At 38.4% G+C, this 23,450-nt stretch overlaps 2 protein-coding genes across 9 annotated transcripts in view; one reads left to right on the top strand and one right to left on the bottom strand.

Annotated features, from left to right (window-relative positions):
* Positions 1-11,606, top strand: part of DNAH7 (dynein axonemal heavy chain 7) — a 236,331-nt gene extending 224,725 nt beyond the window's left edge. For both annotated transcript variants that reach the window (XM_014835173.3, XM_070508274.1), the window contains 4 exons: positions 755-907; positions 2,334-2,511; positions 8,856-8,959; positions 11,200-11,606. In XM_014835173.3, the coding sequence (XP_014690659.3) occupies positions 755-907; positions 2,334-2,511; positions 8,856-8,959; positions 11,200-11,406 (642 nt within the window). In that variant the 3' untranslated portion in view covers positions 11,407-11,606. The remainder of the gene's footprint in view (positions 1-754; positions 908-2,333; positions 2,512-8,855; positions 8,960-11,199) is intronic.
* Positions 11,607-13,118: 1,512 nt separating this feature from the next.
* Positions 13,119-23,450, bottom strand: part of SLC39A10 (solute carrier family 39 member 10) — a 124,487-nt gene continuing 114,155 nt past the window's right edge. For all 7 annotated transcript variants that reach the window (XM_070508276.1, XM_070508278.1, XM_070508279.1 and 4 more), the window contains 2 exons: positions 19,681-19,871; positions 13,119-14,403 (listed from right to left, as the gene is read on the bottom strand). In XM_070508276.1, the coding sequence (XP_070364377.1) occupies positions 14,245-14,403; positions 19,681-19,871 (350 nt within the window). In that variant the 3' untranslated portion in view covers positions 13,119-14,244. The remainder of the gene's footprint in view (positions 14,404-19,680; positions 19,872-23,450) is intronic.

The following is a 23,450-nucleotide window of genomic DNA, read 5'->3' as shown; positions in this document are numbered from 1 at the left end:
AGATGGGCACGGATGTTAGCTCAGGGCCAGTCTTCCTCAGCAAAAAGAGGTGGATTAGCGGCAGATATTAGCTCAGGGCTAATCTTACTCAAAAAAAAAAAAAAAGGCAAGACAGAGATATATTAGTTGTCCATTTAATAAACAAGTAAATTAAGTGAAAGTTAGGCTATGATTTAATAGCTAGTCAGTAGCCAGGTATTGATTAAGATGATTTTCTAGGGTGGGCAAAATGGGAGAAGGGGGTCAAAATGTACAAACTTCCAGAAAATAAATAAGTCTTGGGGATGTAATGTACAGCACAGTGACTATAGTTAATACACAGCATATTTGAGAGTTGCCAAGCGAGTAGATTTTAAAAGTCCTCATCACAGGGAAAAAAAATGTATAACTGTTGGTGATGAATGTTAGCTAGACTTATTGTGGTAATCATTTTGCAATATACACAAATATCGAATCATTATGTTGTACACTTGAAACTAATATAAAGTTTATAGGTCAATTATACCTCAATAAAAAAATTTCCATTAAAATTTGATCAGCTTGAAATTGTTAATGTTTTCCTAAGGAATAGTTCAAAGACTCCATGACTTACTTGTGAGCAAAAGAAAAATATCTTTGCTTTCTCTTTTTTTGCTATATGACTCAACCCTAACTAATCACTACTGTAAACAAAGGATAATTAGGAAGAAGGTATTAAGAGAAGATTCTCCAAAATCTGTACTGTCGCATTAACCAAAGCTTGCATGTGTTTCAGGGGCTTGTCGTGATGTCTACAGACCTTGAAGAAGTGGTTAGCAGCATTCTGAACGTCAAAATCCCAGGGATGTGGATGGGCAGATCCTACCCCAGCCTGAAGCCCCTCGGGAGCTATGTGAATGACTTCCTTGCGAGACTAAAATTCTTGCAGGTGAGTTCATCCAAATGATAATACATTAAGTTTCTTCTGATCTCCTTTTCTTCATCAGGATGCCTAATTTTATGAGTATTCCTCTCTAGTTTTTCTGTGTGTCCCAGGCACAAGTGACCACGATCCAATATTGCCTGTAGATTGTGTAACTGTTACACTGAACTGTCAAAATACCGGTATTGGAAGCAGAACCTCTGAAAGCTTCTTTAGGAGCAGGCGTTCCTGTTCAGTGAAGTTAGACATTCAAGCCAATGGCATTTGAAGAGAGAAAACAACTGGCTATGTTGATTTTTCCGTTAAATATTTAGCATTAAAATCGATCCCTAGAGCAAAGCATCTTAGACAGCCAGACAAGTTGCTAACAAGGAGCATTATTTCTTCCTTGTCCCACATTCTTCCAGGTCATGAAATCAATAGATTGCTGGTTCAGCCCAAGATAGTAATACCCACAATGGCTAATTGTCCTGGAAATGTTGAGTGGGCTGAAGCCTACCTCCTAATTATCTGGCAATACTGGTGCTTAACTGTGTTCTTTTTAACAATTATATTCATTAGCGATATTGATCAATTTCCTAGATAGTTTATGTGGAGCATCGAAAACTGCCCATGAGGAGATTTCTGCAGGAATAAAATGACTAAACTTCCCCTCCAGAGTACAGGCCTTCTGTTGTATAGAGTTGATATGAAGCAGTTAAGATTATTCTTGAAAGGTGAAGGCTCTACTTTGTACTCTAATAGGGGAAAGTTCTTCAAATTAATTTCTTCAGATTGTCTTCTACAATTTCCTATTTAGTTAAAATCAGTATTCAACTAGCTTATTATAATACATGATATGAACAGAATATCCAGATATCTTGATATTTATTAAAATCTTCGGCTCTCATTACCCTGTTTCTTCTGGGAGTTCCTTGTGTAATACTGTATTTCTTTATGGTGAATTTCATTGTATTTTGGTGAAGTAGCAGAGAAAACTTCCCAAGGAATATTCTACTGCGTATTAATGACTAAAGAGAAAAAAACCTGAAAAACATTACCATCTGACCAGACTTCATAGGGATCTCTTCTATTCAACTATATAACGTGATACGTTGTACAACAATGTATATTAGATGTTCACTATTTTAGGGAGCTTTTCTGAAGGAGTCATTGGGCTTGTATAAAACACATTTGTATCTGCATTCGTGCACATTGTGGTACTCAAGCTGGAGCGATGGATAGGAAATTGAAGTCAGAACAAATACTGAATATACTACTTATTTTTTAAAACCTGAGAGTATGACTTTTTATTCCTCAAAGGGTTAGCTCATTTATTAGTTTACCTAAAAGATAATGGGGGGGGGGGTGTGTTTGGACAAATTTTGTTAAGCAGCGCTGTATTCAGAGTTGAAGGCTCTGTTGTTGGGACACTTTTACTTTGACACCACAGCAATGGTACGAGGTCGGCCCTCCTCCAGTCTTTTGGCTGTCTGGCTTCTTCTTCACACAAGCCTTCCTGACCGGTGCCCAGCAGAACTACGCCAGGAAATATACCATCCCCATTGATCTTCTTGGGTTTGACTATGAAGTGATGGAAGACAAGGAATATAAGCATGCTCCGGAAGATGGTAAGTGCACTGACAGAATGAGTTGGCTTATATCTGGACACTGAACAAAAACGTAACATTCTTGCTTACTTTTCTCAACTGTTAAAAAACTTAATCATCATATATGTAACTTACTTTCCAATGATGGAGAAAAAACCTATTGAGAGACAGAGAGCAAGTGAGAGAGAGAGAGAGCAAGAGAGAACAAGCAAATGGTAAAGCAAATGGGGATAAAATGAATCTGAATAAGGAGTATATGTCCCTGGTCCTGTTTTATTTTTGCAAAATTTTGTAAGTTTGAAATTATTTCTAATAAGTTAGGAATAAAGTAATCATCAAATTAACAATACATGGAATAATCAACCATAATCTTATGGTGACCTTGGGGAATTAAGATGGCACAGCATTGGAAAGAAGGAGGTTTCCTGGTCCCTTGAAGACATCCCTTTGCAGACTCCTAAAACAGGTATTCTTTCCTGTTATGTGCATCATTCCAAAACTTAATAAAGCTGATAGCTAATAGGAGCATTTGTTTTGTGATTGAAGCATTGTGAGGAAATTTATCTTTATTTTCTTAATAGACTGTCTTTTCAATATTTAGTGGCTACCCTAGTGTTTTATTTCAGATTTAGTGGACAGAGCTACTATTTTAAACAAGCATTATTTTTTAAATGCTACAGATTCCTGAATTTTACCAAAATGGTGGTCTTTAAATAAATGACTTTAATCTCTAAAGAACTCTTAATGTGTCCTGCTCTAACTAATGTGTCGAAGACAACTCTGCTTCCTTATTTGTCACCGGCTCACTCTATTAGACACTGGGGATGTCAGCAGTGAACAATTTAGACAGGATCTTGACCCTCAACTAACTTAGGCTTTGGTGGGATACTAACAAGTAAACGTGTAACCCGAACAGTGTACAATAATCACAGTACTGTGTCATGTGGTTTTACTTTACATCAGTGGCCACAATCCTCAAGGGTGTTGTAACACTATGAAGCAATCCTACTACTATTCCCTGAGAAAGTTGCTTTCCCACGCTAAAAGCAACCACTTGTGCCTTCTTTGTCCTTCTCTATGCCCTCACATCTCACCTCATAACTTCATTGAAAAAATAAGAAGCCATCAGAAAAGAGCTTTTAGCACGACCAAATCCATAAATCTGTCGATAGGTGCATGCTCTGAGAGTCCAGATCCTATTTTTTCCCTCCTTCTCAAAGGTTTTGCTCCTTCAGTTGTGCCCTTTTTCTAGAATCAGCAGTATCTCTCTCAGTACTAAGTAATTCGTATCAGCATGCAACATGGTCTAGAATCTCTCATCTTAAAACAAATCAAGAATTCCAATTGTCTTACCATCCACATCCCCTCAGCTACTATCCCGTGTCTCTGCTCCCCTTTATAGCAAAATTTCTCAAAAGAACTGTCTCTACATGCCATCTGCAGGTTCTTACCTCATATTTCCTGTCTACTCTTCATCCTGTCGATCAACTGAAGCCCTTCTTTTCTGAGTTATTAATAACTTCCATGTAGACAATGTCCTCATCTTTCTGTCCTCATCTTAACCTCTTAGCAGTTTTCACTAGTTGACAACCTCCTCTTTCTAGAGACATTCTTCTCTCTGTTTCCAACACATCACCCATTTCCTGATTTTTCTTTTCCACTGGACACATGTACGCTTCTTTGCTAGCTTATCCTCCTCTGAATATTGGAGTTCCTGAGGACTCAGTCCTGGGACTGTTGTTCTTTTCTAATTGCATCCTCTCCCCAAGTGGCCTCATACTTTTTTGTGTCTTTAAAGATTGTCTCCTGGCTGATATCTTCCAAATTTAAATGTCCAGTCTTTCCTCTAAGACCCAGACCTCTCTATCCAACTGCCTACCTGACATCTCCACTTTGGTGTCTCCTGCATACGTAAAATTTATAATGAATTTCAATAAATGGCACCACCACCCAACCAGAAGCCCATGAACTCTTCTTCCTTCTCCTGCTCTCTCATACACTCACATCAAATGCAGTCACTCTTGTATAATCCTACTGCCGCCACTGTTTTTATCTAGACTTCTGCTCCAGCCTCTTATCTAGCCTCCCTACTAGTGTAGTTACACTCTTATAATCCTTCATTTGTTCAGAAGCCACATAAACTTTTTAAATACGTAAACAGATAATGTCATCACTAAGCCCCCATAGAAAATTTAGACAACTAAATATGTTAATAATGACATTTTTTCCTTTGTAGTTAGAATCAAATCTAGATCCCAAGAGGCTAGTGATCTTGTTTGTCTTCCTCCTTCTTTTCTTAGCGCCTGTCAGAGTGTCTGGCACGCAAGAGGCCCTCAAATACTCCTGTGGAAATTCCAAAAATCATGCTGCTTGAATCCACTACAAATTCATGGAATCTAACCAACTTTTTAAGCTACCGTTCATTGCAATCTTCTTTAATACTTAATTTAAAGTTTTATTGCAGAAACACATTTAAGAACATTAGATGCAAGGGGAAAAAGATCACTGGGACAAATGATATTTTAAAACTAATCGTTTTTCCTCCGGCCATAGATGCCTAACCTATCATTAATTTGGGCATTTGTTCAGAATACTTTCATTCCTAGCACACCCTGAATAGACATACTGCTGCATGCCTAAAGGGTGTTTAACCACCTTCTGCTAAGTTGTTTAGTTTATCGTTTCTTTAATTATACAGGCCTTTAAAAAAAATACCTTATCTGTACAGCTCACTATATTACATGCTGTAAAAGATAACATTAAATAGAAGTTTGAGTTCCCACACCCTCATAAAGATCAGAACATATATAGGCAGGTTAGCAACATACTGAGAAGGATACATAATTTGCTTCAAACTAAGTATTTGGGAAAGGAGGAAGGGAGTGTTTAAGTTGGGTAAAGGCAAATCGAAGGAAGGCCATGGAGTTGCTCTGTTACTACTACTGGTTTCTGGAAACTTTACATTTATTTTACTTTTCATTTAATCTTCATGATACCCCTACGGCACAGATACTATCATCCCTCTCATACAGAGCTAGAAACTAAGGCTCAGAAGGTGCAATAACTTGCCCAAGCTGTCACAGCTAGTAACTGGCCGAGCTGAGCGTCCACCCCCAGGCCGCCTGGCTCGCCTCCTCCGCTGGCTGCTTTCTCTCTGGCCCACTGAGAATTTTTGCCTGAGTGGAAGTCCGCAAACATCATCACACTCCTCAGGGGAAGCTTTCTTGAAGAAGCAATGGTTGATTCTTAAGTATTTAATTCAGATGCGAGAATTTTTTTCTAAATTGTCCTCATATCATTATGATAAAAGGCAGAAGATGGCATTTGGAGTCTGAATAGCACTGATGATGTCCCTCAGAGTTAGATGTTTTTGAATTCAGCTAAAGATAGGATTTATAAAAGCATTGCCTGAGTTTACAAACTAGCTAACACCTGAGATCAAACTGTTGAACTGCCCGTCATTATATACTGAATTTGGACATTGTACAGGATAATTGGTATTTCCTTTTACAATGATTTACTAATTTAACCCACAACCCCTTTTATTAAAGATCCAAATTTATTAAAATCCAAAATTAGCTTGAAAACAGTGAAGCAGGAATAAAGCACAACTTATTTAAAGATCAATAAAGACCATTTAGTGTTCCAGGATTGCACAGTAAAGAGTAGCTGTCAATTAAGCCAGCCATTTTACTGAATACCAAAGTATCAGCCTAAGGTTTGACTTATAATAGCAGATAAATATTTACTAAATCATGAATTTCATTATTTTGTACACACACACATATTTCACCAATAAACACAGACACGCACAAATTAGGCTTTTTGTAATTCCATTGTTTTCCTTCCTACTAGCTAATTCTAAGAAAGAAAATGACATTGCATGGAATGATTTGGAGCGATAGACTTTTCCTAAAGAGCAGCTTTCTCATGGGACCCCAGTGGGAGGAACACAGATGGCACCTGAGAACAGCTTGGGCTGGAACCACAGCTTCGTTCTCTCTGATCGCTACCCTCCACCAGTCTCTCTCCTTTACACGCTTTAGTATGTGCCTGTTTCTGGGGCTCAGGAAGATATTAACCTTATTTACCAAAGACTGGATTGAAACGTAATGAAAAGGTCACTTTAAGGCCACAAGGCCACTACAAATCGACTTAGATTTGGCCCCATACATTCTACATATATTTTCCTAAGATTCCTCTTGTCTGGACTACTGGGAAGTACTGGGTGACTCAGAGTCATCAGGGGAGAGCACTGCCCAGCAGGAAGGGAGGCAGAGAACAGCCAACGAGAGAGGCCGAGAAGCTGTAGGTGACACGTGCTGACCCCGTCTCTCCCAGATGGCAAAAGGCATGCCTCACAGAGCGGGAGAGGCTGTGACCCAGGACTCGGTTAACGTCTGCCTGCTGTTTTACATCTTGTGTTTTCCATAAGGCCCTTCTTGACCATGAGGAATGAAAACATTTCCTATAAGATTATTGTTGGGATGGAGGGAACTTTGATCCCTGTTGTCACTTTTCTTAGATGTGCCACTCTTCCCTTTGTTTACTCTCTACGACATTTTTTCTTTCCCAAGTGAGGATTAGATAATCTAATTGGTTAGAGCCAGAGACTGCTGACGAGTCAGCGGCGCCAGGGTCTTCAAGGGCTTTCCTGGACCTGTCTGTGGGGGCTCCTCTGCTTCCCCTAGTCCCGTCTATTATTGTGACTGGCCTGCAGGCCTTCCATTTGGCCTAGAGGTTAGCAAGTAGGATGTTTGCAGACCTCTCTCTCCCTCAGGCGGGTCCACGCCCCACACTGCCCCAGGCTCAGGGGGCATTTTGCAACTCAACTTTACCCAAGTGATAGTAGGGAAATTACTGGACAAGTGCTTTGTCAATTAATAAAACTGACATTTTATTCCAACTATTCTTTGCATCAGTTAACACCTAGAGGAGAAAGGGTAAGTCTTTCCCCCAACATCCATCATTGGACCATCCACATGTAGCTTTTAAAATTTAACTATAATTAAAATTAAATAAAATTTAAAATTCAATCCCTTGGTCACACTAGCTGTGTTTCAGGTGTTTAATAGCCAGTGGCTACCATATTAGAAAGCACAGATATAGACTATTTCCATCATTGCAGAAAGTCCTGTTGGACAGTGCTGCCCAGTGGATTTTTATATACTACTTTACCAAGTGCTTTCACCAGCACTGAATGATTTGATTCTAACAACTCTACAAGGTACACAAAGCAGGCATCATTGTTTTACAAATGATTTCCAGCTGTTCTCCAACGACAAAACATGTCTAAAGTTAAATGAATTGCTCAAGGTCACACAGCAATTAGGAACTAAAACCTAGGTCTTTCTAAATTCCACATTGCTTGCCTTCACATCTGTGCAACAGTTGCTACAAATGTTTTCATGTGCGGATAGCTACATTCAGTCCATGAGGCTTTACACAGTGGACAGCCAGAGAAAGTCACCCAGGGCTCACTGCTTTCCTCACTGGTGTTCTTCTTTAACTGTTAGTGTATGACATCATGCTCTAGAGGAAGTCCATCCATGTGTCCTATCATACAGACTATGGAGAGGTGTTGGAGTGAGAATAAATTCTAGAAGGACAGGAGAAACTTAACTCTCACGACACTAGAGATCTGCAGAAGAGTATTCTGTTCACATGCTGCCTGGAGCCACTGCATCCCTACAAATGCAGGCAGAAATTTTCTTGCAGATTTCCTGTCTTCTAACATTATAATCATTGGCCAGTTCAAACAACACGGATGGACCTTGAGGGTATTATGCTGAGTGAAATAAGTCAGAGGGAGAAAGTCAAGTACCGTATGATCTCACTCATAAGTAGAAGATAAAAACGACAAAAAAAAAAAAAAACACATAGCATTGGAGATTGGACTGGTGGTTACCATTGGGGAAGGGGGGAGGGGGGAGGGCAAAAGGGGTGATTAGGGTCACATGTGAGGGGATGCACTATAATTAGTGTTCGGGTGGTGAACATGATGTAATGTATCCAGAATTTGAAACATGATGTACATCTGAAAAAAATAAAAATTAAAAAAAAATATAAATCTGATAAGTGTTCACACAAACTGAGAACTTCCCACAGACTAATTAAAAATTCCTTTCCTCTTTTGTTTTCCACATCTAATTTTACTATTGAATTAATTGACTATGCAAAGTATAGATATTCTGGAAATATGGGTGTTAAGACAAAGCACTCAGAATAGCGCTTTCATTTTAGAACAAGTCCTAGGCTGCTGACCTCGTGTCATTTGCGTAGTGTTCACCTGTAGGAATTTCAGATTCAGAGCTCAATGAATACACGGTTAAAGTGTCGCTCTAACCTGCTTCTTTTATATTTAGGTGTTTTCATTCATGGATTATTTCTAGATGGAGCTTCCTGGAATAGGAAGACCAAGAAACTTGCAGAATCACATCCCAAAATTCTTTATGATGCAGTGCCTGTGGTTAGTATTTTCTAATGACATGTACGCGGGGTCTATTTTATATATACACACACACACGCACACATATACTGTCAATTCTCGTTATTCACGGTAATTATGTTTTATAAAGTGGCTGCCAACAGTGAATTAGTAAATACTGAACCATTGCTCCTAGGAGAAATACAGGTTGTTTCTGCGATCCTCTGGTCACATTTTTGTTAACTGATGAGTACAGAACCTTGCCTTATTGGTGCTTTTGTTTAAAGATACTTTATTTAATGTTTACTGTTGATTCATTAACATTGAACTCATGGCCAACAGCACTGTCTTATGCCTGAACGAAGTTTACGATATTTTCTCCATGAGGCACATCACAGCCTTTCTGCACTTAGGAACACTACACAGCACCTCAGCGCTACACTTGGGGGCCATTTTAAACAGCGAAATCACCAAAAACGCCACAAAAATGTGAAAAACTTGGAATTAAATAAACTGTGAAACGGATAGTTGTTTTAGTTATGAGAGCTGAGACAAGGCGGCAGAATGTCACCAGGTTCAACCTCACCTGGGAAGCTGCTTGTCTGGTGACTCAGTTTTTGGTGCTCTGAGCATGCCTGTGAATGACTGCAAAAGCGCAGAGTACTGATTTTAGGATAACGAATAAATTTTAGTGATAGGCAAATTCGCAAATACGGAATCCAGGAATGAGGATGGATGGTATATATGTATCCACATACACACACATACATATGTTTATCATATATATTTTCTTACATATACACTGTCCTAAAAATGTGAAACTTGCAGATTTAGATTACTATATGAAAACCATCTGCAGAAAGTTTCCTGGCACCTATCTTCAGCATGGGCAGACTAAGCTATATTGTTGTTTCCATCTGTTATTACATCATAGCTAGATAGATTTTTCACATAACTTGAACGGTTGGTCTGGGATGGTGATGAAATACATGCTATGGATTGACATGAATTCTGTTTGTGGGGCGCTAGGGGCAGCTCAAACGGGCAAGAATCCTTCAGAGCAGCTCTAACGGGCAGTGAGGGACCAGCTGACAGCCAATTGTAAAAATCCTGCCACATGTACTAAGATACTGTGGGCAGACAGTTTCAAATACGAGACCCAAATTGAAAGTCACAAGGGCAAATGTTTGCAATTTCAGGAGTTGATTGGGATCAAATCATCTTGCTTTCACATGCACACTCTTCAGTAGCTTGCAGTGAATAGCAGAAGGAATTTATCCATGAATGATTTTCCTGAATAAGGAAGTCACTAAGAAAAATTCTCATTAACAAAACCCACTTTTGGTTGAAATGAAATACGTCTGACTTGAGTGTTGAGTCCATATATTTATATCTGAAGAACTGCTTTATGGATCCCCCTTATAATAATCTGGATTCCACAATTATGTGGGAGAAAGAGAGAAACTAGCATCTTTATACAATTTGTTTTGACCTGAGAAACCTAAACAAGAGCTCTGAGCAGTGGGGCTGTCAACTCCCATCACCTCAAGGATTGCTATTACTTCTACTGCTAAAAGGAATTTAATTAAATTCTAAAACAAAACATTAATTCTTCTTTATGATCATAGTTTGTTCTTTACGCTTATATTCAGAGATCAACTTGCTCCCAAATCTTAGTTTTGAGGTTGGTGAGGTTCAACAATGGTAACATTCTAGGCAGGTGGCTAATCACTCTCTCAAAGGAACGTGAGTCTATTGTAGTTAGAAAGGAATGCAGTTATACTTTTAAGCAGAGGCCACAATATACATAATCGCCCCTTTAAAATAGTCACCATGAAAATGAGGAGGTGATCTGCTTCTACAGTCATTGAAGAAAAGCCTTTCAGAATTCTGGGGGGTTGGCCTTTAACTAATAAGGCAACATGAGTGCGAGCGTCAAGGGTGGCAGCTCTCTCCTCTGAAAGTCTGAGTTTTTATTATTGTAGGAACCAAAGTCATCCTCAGCCAAGTACAGTGGAGAGGTGATGAGTAAATGGGCAATATGTTTCTGGACAGAGTAGGTGAAAATGACTATTTTTTCTCATTTAGTTTCTAGACTGGTTCTGAAGATAGCTCCAAGAGCTCTAATAAAATGTTTTGAGCAATGGCAGCACTGCTGACAAAAATAAAATCTATTTGGGCCACAGAAATTTTCAGACATAACTTTAACAATACCATATCAGGCTCAAATATATGTAAATATACCAGCCTTGACTTAAAGAAGTTTACGCACTTCCTTCCAGATGTGGCTGAAACCCTGTAAGAGGGTAGATATTCCAGAACGACCAAGTTACGTTGCTCCATTGTATAAGACAAGTGAGCGGAGAGGAACATTATCCACCACCGGGCACTCTACGAACTTCGTAATTGCCATGACCCTTCCCTCTGACCAACCCAAGGAGCACTGGATTGGACGCGGTGTAGCACTGTTATGTCAACTTAACTCATAATTAGAAGACGTCGTTTCCCTGTTCCTGTTTCTTATAGATGGTTGAGTAGAAAATATATTTTACTTTTTAAACAATTTATTTGGCTTAAATCAATTTGACTAAAGTTATACTTAATTATAAATTTATGTGCAAATGTAGCCTATATTTAAAATGATTCATACCTCAGTGTAAGGAAATGTTCTGAAGTAAAGACTAGACTGAAGAAAACATACTGGTATATTTGCTCTTTTGAATAACTTTATTTTGGGAGAGTTCCATAAGCATTAGGAACATACATAAAATGACACACCACTGTTGACAATGAAAAAAATGGCATTTGATCATTTCCAGCTTTATAAATTTTTAAAAAATGATTCGGTTACAACAACAACAAAAAAGTTTAGATATTTTAGCAAGTATCACCTTGCAGGACCATAATCACATTTAAGCCACTGACTTACTGTTAATGGAAAAGGTTCACACTGCATCTAGTTACTATAGTATTCCTAAGCATAATCACAGCTGATTGAGTGCAATGTGATGTACACCAAAATCCATATGGATGTCACACAGTGACAGCATTGTACAAGTAACATTAATGACCTCCAACAAACACATGTTAAATTAGACTGGTCAAGCTAAATGGAATGTTGGAGCCAAACAGAAATGTAGTGGAATTCAGATTGTCTAGTAAGACTTGAAACGATACATTAGGATGACGTGAAAACTAAACACTGGTGGAACCCTAACAAAATACTAGCAGCAACTGTCGCAGCCCTCTCCAAAGGTTTAAAAAAATCTGGCAAATAAAGGTAACACCATTTTTGAGAGAATATAAAACTTTATATACTTCAGCATAACCTATTTGCTTTACATCAGGCATTTATTTTAAGTCTGGGAGTATATTCCAGCTGTTGCTTTTCATAAAAGTTTTAAAATCAAGCAGATTTAATGCTGGAATGCAGAATCCTCCTTGGGTATAAAAACCCAAAAATAAACTATAAATAAATCTTGGTTCAGAAAGCAAGATACTCGAATTGCTTGAAGTTGGCAGTACTAAATAAAATATCAGCACCTTTTAGCGAGGCTGCTTGAAGGGCCAAGCATGAGATGAGGACTGTCCCGATGCAGTGCCCGATGCAGAAAATAACCTCCGTAGAAAACTCCTAACTCGTTACAGGAGGCCATGGAGAAAGCCAGAAACAATCTGTGAAATTCAGGCATGAATTAAGGAAACACCACCTAGGCTCGCTGCTTACAGCATAAAGAAGAAACCCTGGCAATGCCCTATCAACACCTGGAGGCACCTGCTGCTCTCGAAGTTCTGCTGTTTTAAAGTTCATGGAGTAGGAGGAAAGGAACTGGGGAAAGGCGGAGGACTAAATGAAAACATTTTAAGTGGAATGGAAAGAGTTTGGCTCTAAAATGTTTGAATAAGATTTTTAAAAGCAGCTACACTGGTAGCCAAGCAGATTAAAACAAAGCTGCCTGCACAGAGTTCAAATACAGTTTACCTGGCATAAATGACAACCAGGTGGCACAGATGTGAACAGAAAGCTACATGCACATGACTAGTTCTACAAATTATTAGGTCAAAATTCAGGATAAACATGGCTTGCACTTCTCACAAATCATTCACAATTATGGTAGAAGAGCAGGGCACCCAAAAAAGAGACTAATCCCCGTCAGGCACCAACAGCATATCTTGGCACAAAATGATCAAGTGATCTCAGCTGAGTTATTTAAAACTATCTTCCAAGCCGCCTGGTACCATGATAGCCACGGTATCATCAGAGGTCATCGTAGTGACGTTTTGACACTGCATGTACAGGTTATGGACGTGGTCAACTTGGATTTTCTGCCTTACCACCTTAGTGCCAGCCACAGCACGTGCTCTTGGTTCCAATGCCAAACTGGTAAAGCAATGTGTGCATTTAGGACTTAACTTTCCCAAATAACTAGTTAGTCCTGTTCAAGTAGGGAAATTGAATATTTAGACCATGTTTGTTTGGGTTCTTCATGTTTGATATTTGTAGAGGGTTACAATTTTAACGAAAAAAGATTTTACCACATGCTCTAACCCACTACCCACACCAAAAAACTCAAAACAAAAACAAATTAAAGTTCAGGAAAAAAAGAAAACCCAGACACCAAGTATATTAATACCAAGAACCATTATGAATCTTTCATTAAACTGAAGCTCACACATACAATCACAAATTTCAGTAGTTTAGGCTGCAAATTTAAACACTATGCAAATATATACAAAAATAGTAACTCTAGATTCAAGAATAAGGGCTTTTCCCAATACTAAATTCATACTCTAATGCAGCCTGAGCTCTCCTCTAGTCCTACAGTCTACTTTATGCATTGCAAAGCTGTGTCAAGTTGATCCCTATGACCATATATCTATACGGAGCTGAATTAAAGGACACTGAAATTCACTTTTAGGAAAAAGAAAAGTCTGCCCAGAGTCCATTGAAAACATTTTTAAAGTTTAAGTGATTTTTTGGTTCAATTTCTATTTCTGCATAGCCACAGAGGTTTTTACTAATAAAGACTACTTTAGTGTTTTATATGATTATTTTTTTAAAAACTCTTAATCCAACCTATATCAACCTTGGTTCATGGAGTCCCGTTTTCTCCTTGCTTTATCACAAGCTTTATAGTTTCAAAAGACCCCTTCACACAGGGAAAACAGTACTGAGCACCAGTCGTTCATGGTTAGGCTCAAATCTATGGAACTTGTAAGTAGTGCAAGCCACTGACTTTTCTTTGAGCAATGTGCATACAGTACAAGAAAAAGATGCAAAGCTGCATGGTAACATTCTCGTAACCAACAGTAATTACTGGGAATGGTCAAAACTGGAGGTCAAACACAATTTTGTCTTCATAGAGGGCAATCACTAGCATGGTGGCAAATCCAAACAGCAATCCTAAATTCTGAAGAATGAACTGACCCACTGGACAGAAGCCGTGTTCTTCATTGTCACCATCACCATGCAGCATTTCTGGAAGCTAAAAAAAACCCAGATGTTTACAAGCAATTTTTATAATATTCTGCTCAAGGTTTTTTTTTTTTTTTTTACATCTTCTTACTTCAGAAAACTAACGACTAAAAGCATAACTACAAATAAAATAATTATTTTATTTAACACAGTGCTAATCATAAGACATATTTTAGTCAAACACTAAGCAAGTTTATGCTCTAGCTATGTACTAAGTAAACAGTAGATCCGATCCCTTCTCATGCCTGCAACAATTGCACATAATATATGCATCAGCCACGTTTAAAGTTACATCACCCACTGACCTCATCAGTTCCGACATTTACTTTATGCTAAATGTAAGACAATTTATTATTGCCAATAAAACTCTCAGAAAAGAACACTACAATTCTCACATTTACTGATATATCTTAAGTTCACCAGGAAAGTAAATCTTTTGGGGATATCTAATTCAAAATTGTATCATTTCTTCACCCTTTTCCATTTAAAATTCTCATTTCCCACTGCACATGACAGCAAAGACAGATATTTACAGAAATTCCAAATTGGCATCTCTATGCTCTTAAGCCACTATTTTCCTTCCAATAAGACACACAAAAAATAGTATATAGAAGCTCCCCAGCTACGACCAAATTATGCACCCTGCCTTCCCAGTGTACTCTATTCCCTTAATAGTGATAAAATGTTTAAAATGTGAAAGTTCCTAGTATCTTTAAAGGCATAATACATTGAAAAGTTTTCAGTATAAGCATTTAAGAATAACCCATAGTTCAAAGTATAAAACTTAAATCTTTAATTTACCTAAGTAAATAAGATTTGTTGAAGAAGAAATGTATGTGCATTATGATAAGCATAAATTCTTTCTATCCAAAACTAATAAAAATTGTTAAAGAATTATTACTTCTAACTTTCACTTTCACAAAAACATACTTCACGTTTGCAATGAAAATCTACAGAAAGATGATATTGATATGCTATTTCTCTTAGACACCAAGCTTTGCTCCAAACAACATGTTGGCGCTTTTGGGTTTAGGGAGGAGAGATATGGTGGTAAGTACATAAGGCCTGCCTAGGAAGAAACGCCATTATTCATTATTAAATAATGAGGACAATTAAGCCAGCTACCACGCTCTGACAGTGCTGCAGCATGTTCAACAGTCTCCTGAGGCTCCCCTTTAAGAACTACTGCAGGCTGCCATCATGCTGTCTGAAAGTCCAGGGCGGTGCTGCAACGGCTAACGGAGCCGACTGTCCTTCACTAGCAGAGTGCGGTAGTCAGTAGTGACAGAAACCACTACAAATGGCAGAGCTGAATAACTGTAACACAGATAATATGGTCCACAAAGCCTAGGTATTTACTATCTGCCCTTTACAGAAAGTTTGGATTATGACCAAAACCTGGGATGAGACTAAAATGGCTAACTTCCTACCTATGGTTCTAATAAGAAGACTATTTTATTGTATCTTTTCTCCCCTCTTCCCTCAAGTTTTTATTGTTACAAAAACTTTTACTAATGGGGCTGGCCCCGTGGCCGAGTGGTTAAGTTCGCGCTCCGCTGCAGGCGTTCCAGTGTTTCGTTGGTTCGAATCCTGGGCGCGGACATGGCACTGCTCATCAAACCACGCTGAGGCAGTGTCCCACATACCACAACTAGAAGAACCCACAATGAGAAATATACAACTATGTACTGGGGGGCTTTGGGGAGAAAAAGGAAAAAATAAAATCTTTAAACAAAAAAAAAAAAAAAACTTTTACTGCTGACTTTCCTTAATATTTAAGCATAAATAGTGTGCAGAACGTTTCACAGAAATCTCCCCTCTAGATATGTGTACATATCAGCTAGAACAGGCACATTCAATTCTATCCTGAATGCCAACACCCACACCGATGGCCATAACCACAGCTAGCAGCCAGCCAGTACCGACTGGTACGGCCATCCTCGTTAAAATGCAACAATGCTTCTCACTGATTGATAAACAGGTGCTGTCCAAGCCCCCTAAACCAGGTACCTCCAGCTGGGTATCCTAAAGGCACCTCAAACTAAAACCTCTGGTACTGTTGCTATCTTCTAAAATGACTATAAACCAATAAAAATGTCTCCCCTTAGCCAAAGCGGTCTTTCTAAAACAAATGTGATCACATCATTGTTGCTTACACCTTTTAATGGCTCCCTCAAATTTATAAGATAAACTCTGATCTTTTTAGCATGGCATGTTGTGTGACTGTCACGATCTGGCCAACTATGGATGCAATTTTTGTATCTATTTTCCACTTAATATTAGAAAATACATATTTCAGTGTCACTAAAATCCTAAAATATATGTGGATAGTCTGTCCCCCTTTTCTTGGACATTTAGGGTCTTTCCAATAAAACTGTGACATTATAAACACTACTGCAAAGAACACTTTAATATGGTCTTATTTTTGTTTGTTATATTAGCAGTAGTCATTTTAGGTTATTTCCTCAGAATATGGTCCCAGGAGTAAACTCACTGATCAAACAATGATGCTCTTTATTATTCTGCTTTCTCATATGCCCTTTCCTCTTGCTTCTAACAAACTCTTCTACTTTAAGATTCAAGCTCAGATTTCCTATTCCAGAAACACTTCCCTAATTTTATTTCCCAAGTTTTTAGCGAGCCCTTCTCTGTAGTTCCACAAACATGGTGCACCACTCTTATCATAACATGTATCAAAAGAATTGTAATTGATGGCTACTTTTCTTCTTCATTAGACTATAAATATGTACTGTAGAGACTCTTTCATTCTTTTTACATCTTTAGCTTCCTAGGATAAGAATTAGCTCATTCATTCTGCATTCAACTAATTGTAAACACATGTCCAGTAGTTAGTGAACTATGACAAAAATGCCTGCCCTCCCAAAACTGACATCCTAGTGGGGCACATAATGAACTCAATAAATAAGTAAAATGTTTAGTGTGTTCTTAATAGATCGAGATACAAGTGCAAAGGAGAAAAAACTAAAGTAGGGATAGTGGATGTGAAATATTGGGGTAGACAGTCAAATTTTAGATAGGATGCCTCACAAGAAGTGAGGGAGCTAGCTGGGAGAATGTCTGCAGACAAAATATTCCACGTGGAGTGATCAACAAGAGCCAGGACCCGAGGCAGAGTGCACCTCCTGGGGAAGCGGGGAGGGGAGGAGGGAAGATTAGGAAATGAAGGAGGGAGAGGAAGAGGAAATAAGGAGGATGAAAAACCTTGAAGGTCAAAACAAGAACTTTGGTGCTTTTACTCTGAATAAGATGGAAACCACTGAAGGGCGTGAAGCACATAACTGACATGATCTAATCTTACCAGGATCACTTAAAAAGATCCCCCTGTCTGCGCTGTTGATGCAGTGCGTGGTGGGCAGGGCGAGCAGACAGAAAGGGAAGGACGACGGTGGCCTGCATGAGAGTGGGGGTGCAGAGGTGGTTAGGAGCTGCAGCCCTTGGGACTTACTGACAAGCCAGCTGTGGGGAGGACAGAGAGAGTAGAGTCAAAAAACGATACTCAGGGTGTGATCTGAAAAACTAGAAGAATGGAGCTGTCATTTCTGAGATGGAGAATTCTAGAGGAGGTGCTGGTTGGTGCAAGGAGTGGGGTTGGCAAGTATTCAGGACTGGGTTCTGAACATAGTAAGTCTGCAGTACCTTTTAGACATTCGGGTTTAACAGGTGCATACACTGATGTGGAGTTAAGGAAAAGGTCTGGGCTTAAGATGTAAACTTTGGAATTATCATCCAATCAATATTCAGAGCGATGAGACTTCTTAGAGGCTTTCACTGACAGAGGTAGGGGAGGAGAAGAGGATCCAGCACCTGAGAAAAAAAGGGCAGAGGTGGGAAGCCAGGAAAGGGCGGGGTACAGGAGCAAGTGACAAGAGAGTGTTTCAGAGAGAAGAGAATGACCCACTGCCAAATGCTGCTGTTAGGACACGTAAGATGAAGACGTGCAGGGTAAATGGCAGGTGAATGACCAGGGGACTTCGCCACGCATGTTGTGGTAGATGGTAAATCTGACAAGAACAATCTGCAGAGCGGTTAGGGAGAAAACCTGATGAGGCCAGATTCGAGAGAGAAGAGACTCAACAGACAAGAAAGGGTGACTGCTCTCCGAGGGAAGGCGAGCACTGGGGGCGGCTGAAACAAGAAGCAAGTTAAGAACCACGCCTCTCCCGACCTTGTCAGAGGGAGAAGTATCGTCAGGGTTAGATGCTGACAGGAATGATCCAGCAGAGAGGGAAAAATGAATGATGTGAAGAAAAAGGGGAGAATTTAAGGGCGTCAGCAAGAGGCGATAAGTTCTAGTGAACGATTGGAAGGAGCTGGCCTCAGCCAGGAACGTAGTCAGTTCTTCAGAGTAACAGGAAAGAAGGTCAACAGGCATGGACACTGGGGGATGAATAGAAATAGTGAGGGGAACTTGCGAGAGGTTGTCTTGATGGATGGCTGCCATGTTCTCCATGAAGTAGGAAGCAAGAGTATTGAGCATGGGGATAGGAAATAAAGTCTAAGAGGAGATTCGGGAAACAGACCTCTAGGTGGAGAATGTAAACAACTTCTATTTTTTCTTTTTGTTCCTATTTTCTAAATTTTCTATAGTAAATAGGCATTATTTCTAACTTTAAAGTTAATAAATCTAAACACTAACAATTAGTTTTTTAATTTTACTTTAATATCCTAAATATGTTAGGCAGTGTATTTGCAGAACTAGCAATTTTGTTACTTTTTATTTTTAATCTGATATTACATTCACTTCTCCTCCTGGTAGGATCTATCAGATAGTCTCATTTCAAAACTATATAACCTAAATTTTTAATCACAGAATTAAGGAAAACTACTTAAATCCCTTGGAATATGCACCATTTTCTGCAGAAGACTGGCTTACCTAAGAGGTATAGTATTTCTTCCTTGTTCACCACAAAGCAAGCTCAAAGAATTATTTTGTTAACAAGAACAACGTTTTCACCTCAATATCACAAAACCTTCAAAGTAGTATACTTCTGTAATTATATCTCTAAATACTACTGATGATTACTTTGAATAGCAACATCATTTGGACAAAAATTTCCAGCATCTCAACTGGTTTGCCAAGAACGAACCCTCCTATAGTTAAATGTCTTTCCCTAACAGATTATTTAGGATATCACATGTCTTTAAAATGGGTAATATTTTGAAAAATAATTAAGTCTTTCAAACCACATCCAAAGGTTTCTTCCCTTTTAAAAGTTGCATTCTATTTACAGATTTAGTGTAACAAGAAAAATATAAAATATCTTACCATATCCACCAAGGCTACGTAGAGGAACATGCCTGCAGTGATTGCAAAGATCCAAAGTGTGATGTTATTGGCATACTGACCAACAGCCGTGCCTATGAGCATGCCTATGTAAGCCATCATGGCAGACAGGAGGTTGTATACAATTGCTTGCTTTACAGTCATGCCTGCTTTAAGAAGAACTGCAAAATCACCTGCAGTTAAGACATAATGTGAGAGTTTTAAAACCACAGGATTTTATATACAAATTTAGGGAAAAAAACAAAATTAACAATGACATAAAAACAATGCACCTTTAAGAAGTGAAATTTTATCATGAAAATTTATTTTTTACTTATTAAATTAAAGCTTTAACATGCAAAAAACTTGGGTGAATCCCAAAGGCATGATGCTGAAAGAAGACAGTCTGAAAGGTTACCCATGATTCCATTTGTCTGATATTCTCAAAGACAAAACTACACTGATGGAGAACATTGAGTGGTCACCAGAGGGCAGGGGTGGGAAAGCCTGGTGACAGAGGGATGGCAGGAGGGGTTGGTTGGGGTGATGGAATTGTTCTGCATCCCGATGGTGGTGGTTACACAAATCCATATGCATGTTAAAATTCAAAGAACTGTACCTCAAAAAGCAAGGTCAATTTTACGGTATGACATGAAATATAAAATTTTTTAAAAAAGAAAAAAACCCAGAAGAACAGAACTGGGTCACTGTGTTTTTTGTGAGCAACAATTCGAGCTCTCTGATCGCTGCCCTTTTTCAAAGGGAAACGGCCTAAGTAAGGAAAGAGGTAACAGACGCTCTAAGTATATTGTATGTTGTTTACATTGATGTTTTATTTGTTCCAGGAAAAAAATTAAATCTGAAAATCCTAAAACTGTAAAAAAGAATAGAGGCTTTTCTTATTCTTCTGTCTCAAGTTGGAATACCAGGGAAAAAAATGATTAAGTATCGCTGAGAGAGATGTTACTAGAAGGGCAAAATGCCGCTAGAAATAATAATCTTGAAGCAAAAGGGTCAAAAACAATAGTTTTACTAATTATAACAAACTTTTTGTTACTAAACATACAAACATCCAATCAATAATTCAACACTAGTAGAGGCAAAGTACTATACAAAATACAGAGGTTTGTTTCTTTCTCTTAAAAAAGATCTCACATGACTAAAAATACATGATTTGTTATTTTCTAACTGTATGGTTACAAGGTCCTAAAGTTTCTAACAAATAAGTAGAAGTTAACAACAAAGAAATTAGTGCAAGGCATTATTTTTCCATATTCCAACAAATTGCTACAAACTAAATCCTGCAACATTATTGGGAAAGTTAAGATACACCTAAGGAGATTACCTACCAATGGCTTCTAAATTGCCATTCTCCAGTTTCCACCTAATATTAATACTCTCCTTACATCTTTCCCCTCTGATCCTAAATACTCAATTCTCCTGGTGAGACCTGGATTCAACATCAGCTTTTATCTCCTCCCTCCCCTTGAGTTTTCATTTCCTCAGGCCTTTCTCAGCTTCCTCTACAGAAAGAGTTCCCTAACTTCTTCCTCTACAAATTTCCCCACCATATTGTCAATAATTCACCCACCAACTGTGCTAAAGGGACAATTTCATTTAGCAGGAGGTTAGGGAATACAAAACGAGACTACAGAAGAATGCTTCTTAAGTTATAAAACACAGTGTTTCCTTTTAGAATTTTAAAAGAGAGTTTAAAAAGGATTACTTAATACTCAATGAACAGAGGTACACACTATGTCCACTCTGATGCCTTCCCTGATAATACTGGATGGCAAGATGATTCCCTTCATCCCTGAGTGGCAACCACACAGCATGAAGTAACCAATCGAGATTCGAGATGAATTATTTTTAATGAATACTTTTTAAACCCGAGATATAACTTGCATACGTGATTCCCCCCCTTTTTGGATGTAGATTTGCATTTTGACAGAAGTACATACCATGTAACCACAACCACCATCAAACTTTAGAACTATTTCTTTACTCCCACCTCCAAAATTTCCTCAGCCCCTCACTCATAGGCACCAGTGATCTTTCTGTTCCTACAGTTTCGCCTTTTCCAGAACATCACACAAATGGAATCGTACAGGATGAAGTCGTCTGAGTCCAGATTTTTTTCACTTAGTAGAATGTGTGGAAGATTCATCCACGTAACAGTTTGTATCAGAAAGTCACTGCCTTTTCCTGCCAAGTAATATTCCCTAAATGAACCAGAGTTTATTTACCCATTCATCAGCTGAAGGACATTTAGGTTATTTCCAGTTTTGAGCAACTATGAATAAAGCCACTGTACACATCCACAGACAGGCTTTTGTGTCAACACTAAGTGTTCATTTCTCTTATGCAGATATCTGTGAGTAGGATTTCTGGGTCATATACGCAAATCTTTTATCAAATACATATTTTTCTAAATATTTTTTCCCAGCCTGTGGCTGCTGTTTTCATTTTTTTAAGTGTCTTTTATCTAAAGTTTTTGATTTTTATGAAGTCCATTTTATTACTTTTTTCCTTAAGGGATCATGCTTTTGGTGTTGGACCTAAGAACACTTTGCCTAATCCAAGAGCTTTTCCATGTTTTCTTCTAAGTCTTATATTTTAAAATTTTTCATTTAGATCAGTGATCCATTTTTGGGTTAGTTTTTGTCTGTGGTGTGTTTTTTTTTTTTTTTTCAAGTAGATATTCAATTATTTCAGCAATATTTGTTGAAAAAACTATCCTTTCAACATGGAATTTTCTTTGCATTTTTGTTGAAAATAAGTTCCTACATATGCAAGGACTCTATACTCTGCTCCACTGATCTCTGTGTCTACTCTTTCACCAGTATGAATTGTTTTGATTACTGTGGCTTTACAGTAAGCCTTAAAGTCAACTTTGTTGTCCTTTTTCAAAATCCTTCTGGGTATTCAAGTTCCTTTCCCTTTCCATATAAACTTATGAAAAAGCTCATTTATCTCCAAAACAACCCTTCTGGGATTCGGATGGGGATGCACTAACTCTACAGGGAGATTTGATATCTTAAAAATACTGAGTCCTCTGTTTCCTGAACCTGGTGCGTCTCTCCATTTAGGTCTCCTTTGACTTCTTTTGTTGGCGATTTGTAGTTTTCAGCATACAGATTCTATGTATATTTTGTTAGATTTAACCAAAGTATTTCATGTTTTTTGGTGTTATTTTAGATAGTACTTTAAAAAATTTTCAATTTCCCTGTTCACTGCTAGTATATAGCAGTATAAATGATTTTTATATAATGATCTTGTATCAAGATGAATTATTTCATTTAAAATCTATCTTTGTCCCTGTCTTATCTCAGGTTATAAATTCTCAAAGATATTTGCATATTTTTCTCCCTTTTTCTCTACTTCCTTTCTTAGTAAGAACCAGTATAAACATTTGAAAAATAAATCAAATACCCACAGTTAGGATTTATACCAAACAAGCAAATCTACTTTTTTTTTTTTTTGAGGAAGATTAGCCCTGAGCTAACATCTGCTGCCAATCCTCCTCTTTTTGCTGAGGAAGACTGGCCCTGAGCTAACATCCGTGCCCATCTTCCTCTACTTTATATGTGGGACACCTACCACAGCATGGCTTGCCAAGTGGTGCCATGTCCACACCCGGGATATGAACCGGTGAACTCTGGGCCACCAAAGCAGAACATGCGAACTTAGCTGCTGCGCCACCGGGCTGGCCCCCATCTTTGATAAATCAGTAGTCTTTCCTTTCTGCTGACAAAGGATATCACTAGCACAAC

This window comes from Equus asinus, chromosome 4 (genome assembly GCF_041296235.1).
Source record: "Equus asinus isolate D_3611 breed Donkey chromosome 4, EquAss-T2T_v2, whole genome shotgun sequence".
NCBI lineage: Eukaryota > Metazoa > Chordata > Mammalia > Perissodactyla > Equidae > Equus > Equus asinus.
Note: the sequence above shows the minus strand (reverse complement) of the source record. Positions and strands in the feature narration are given on the sequence as shown.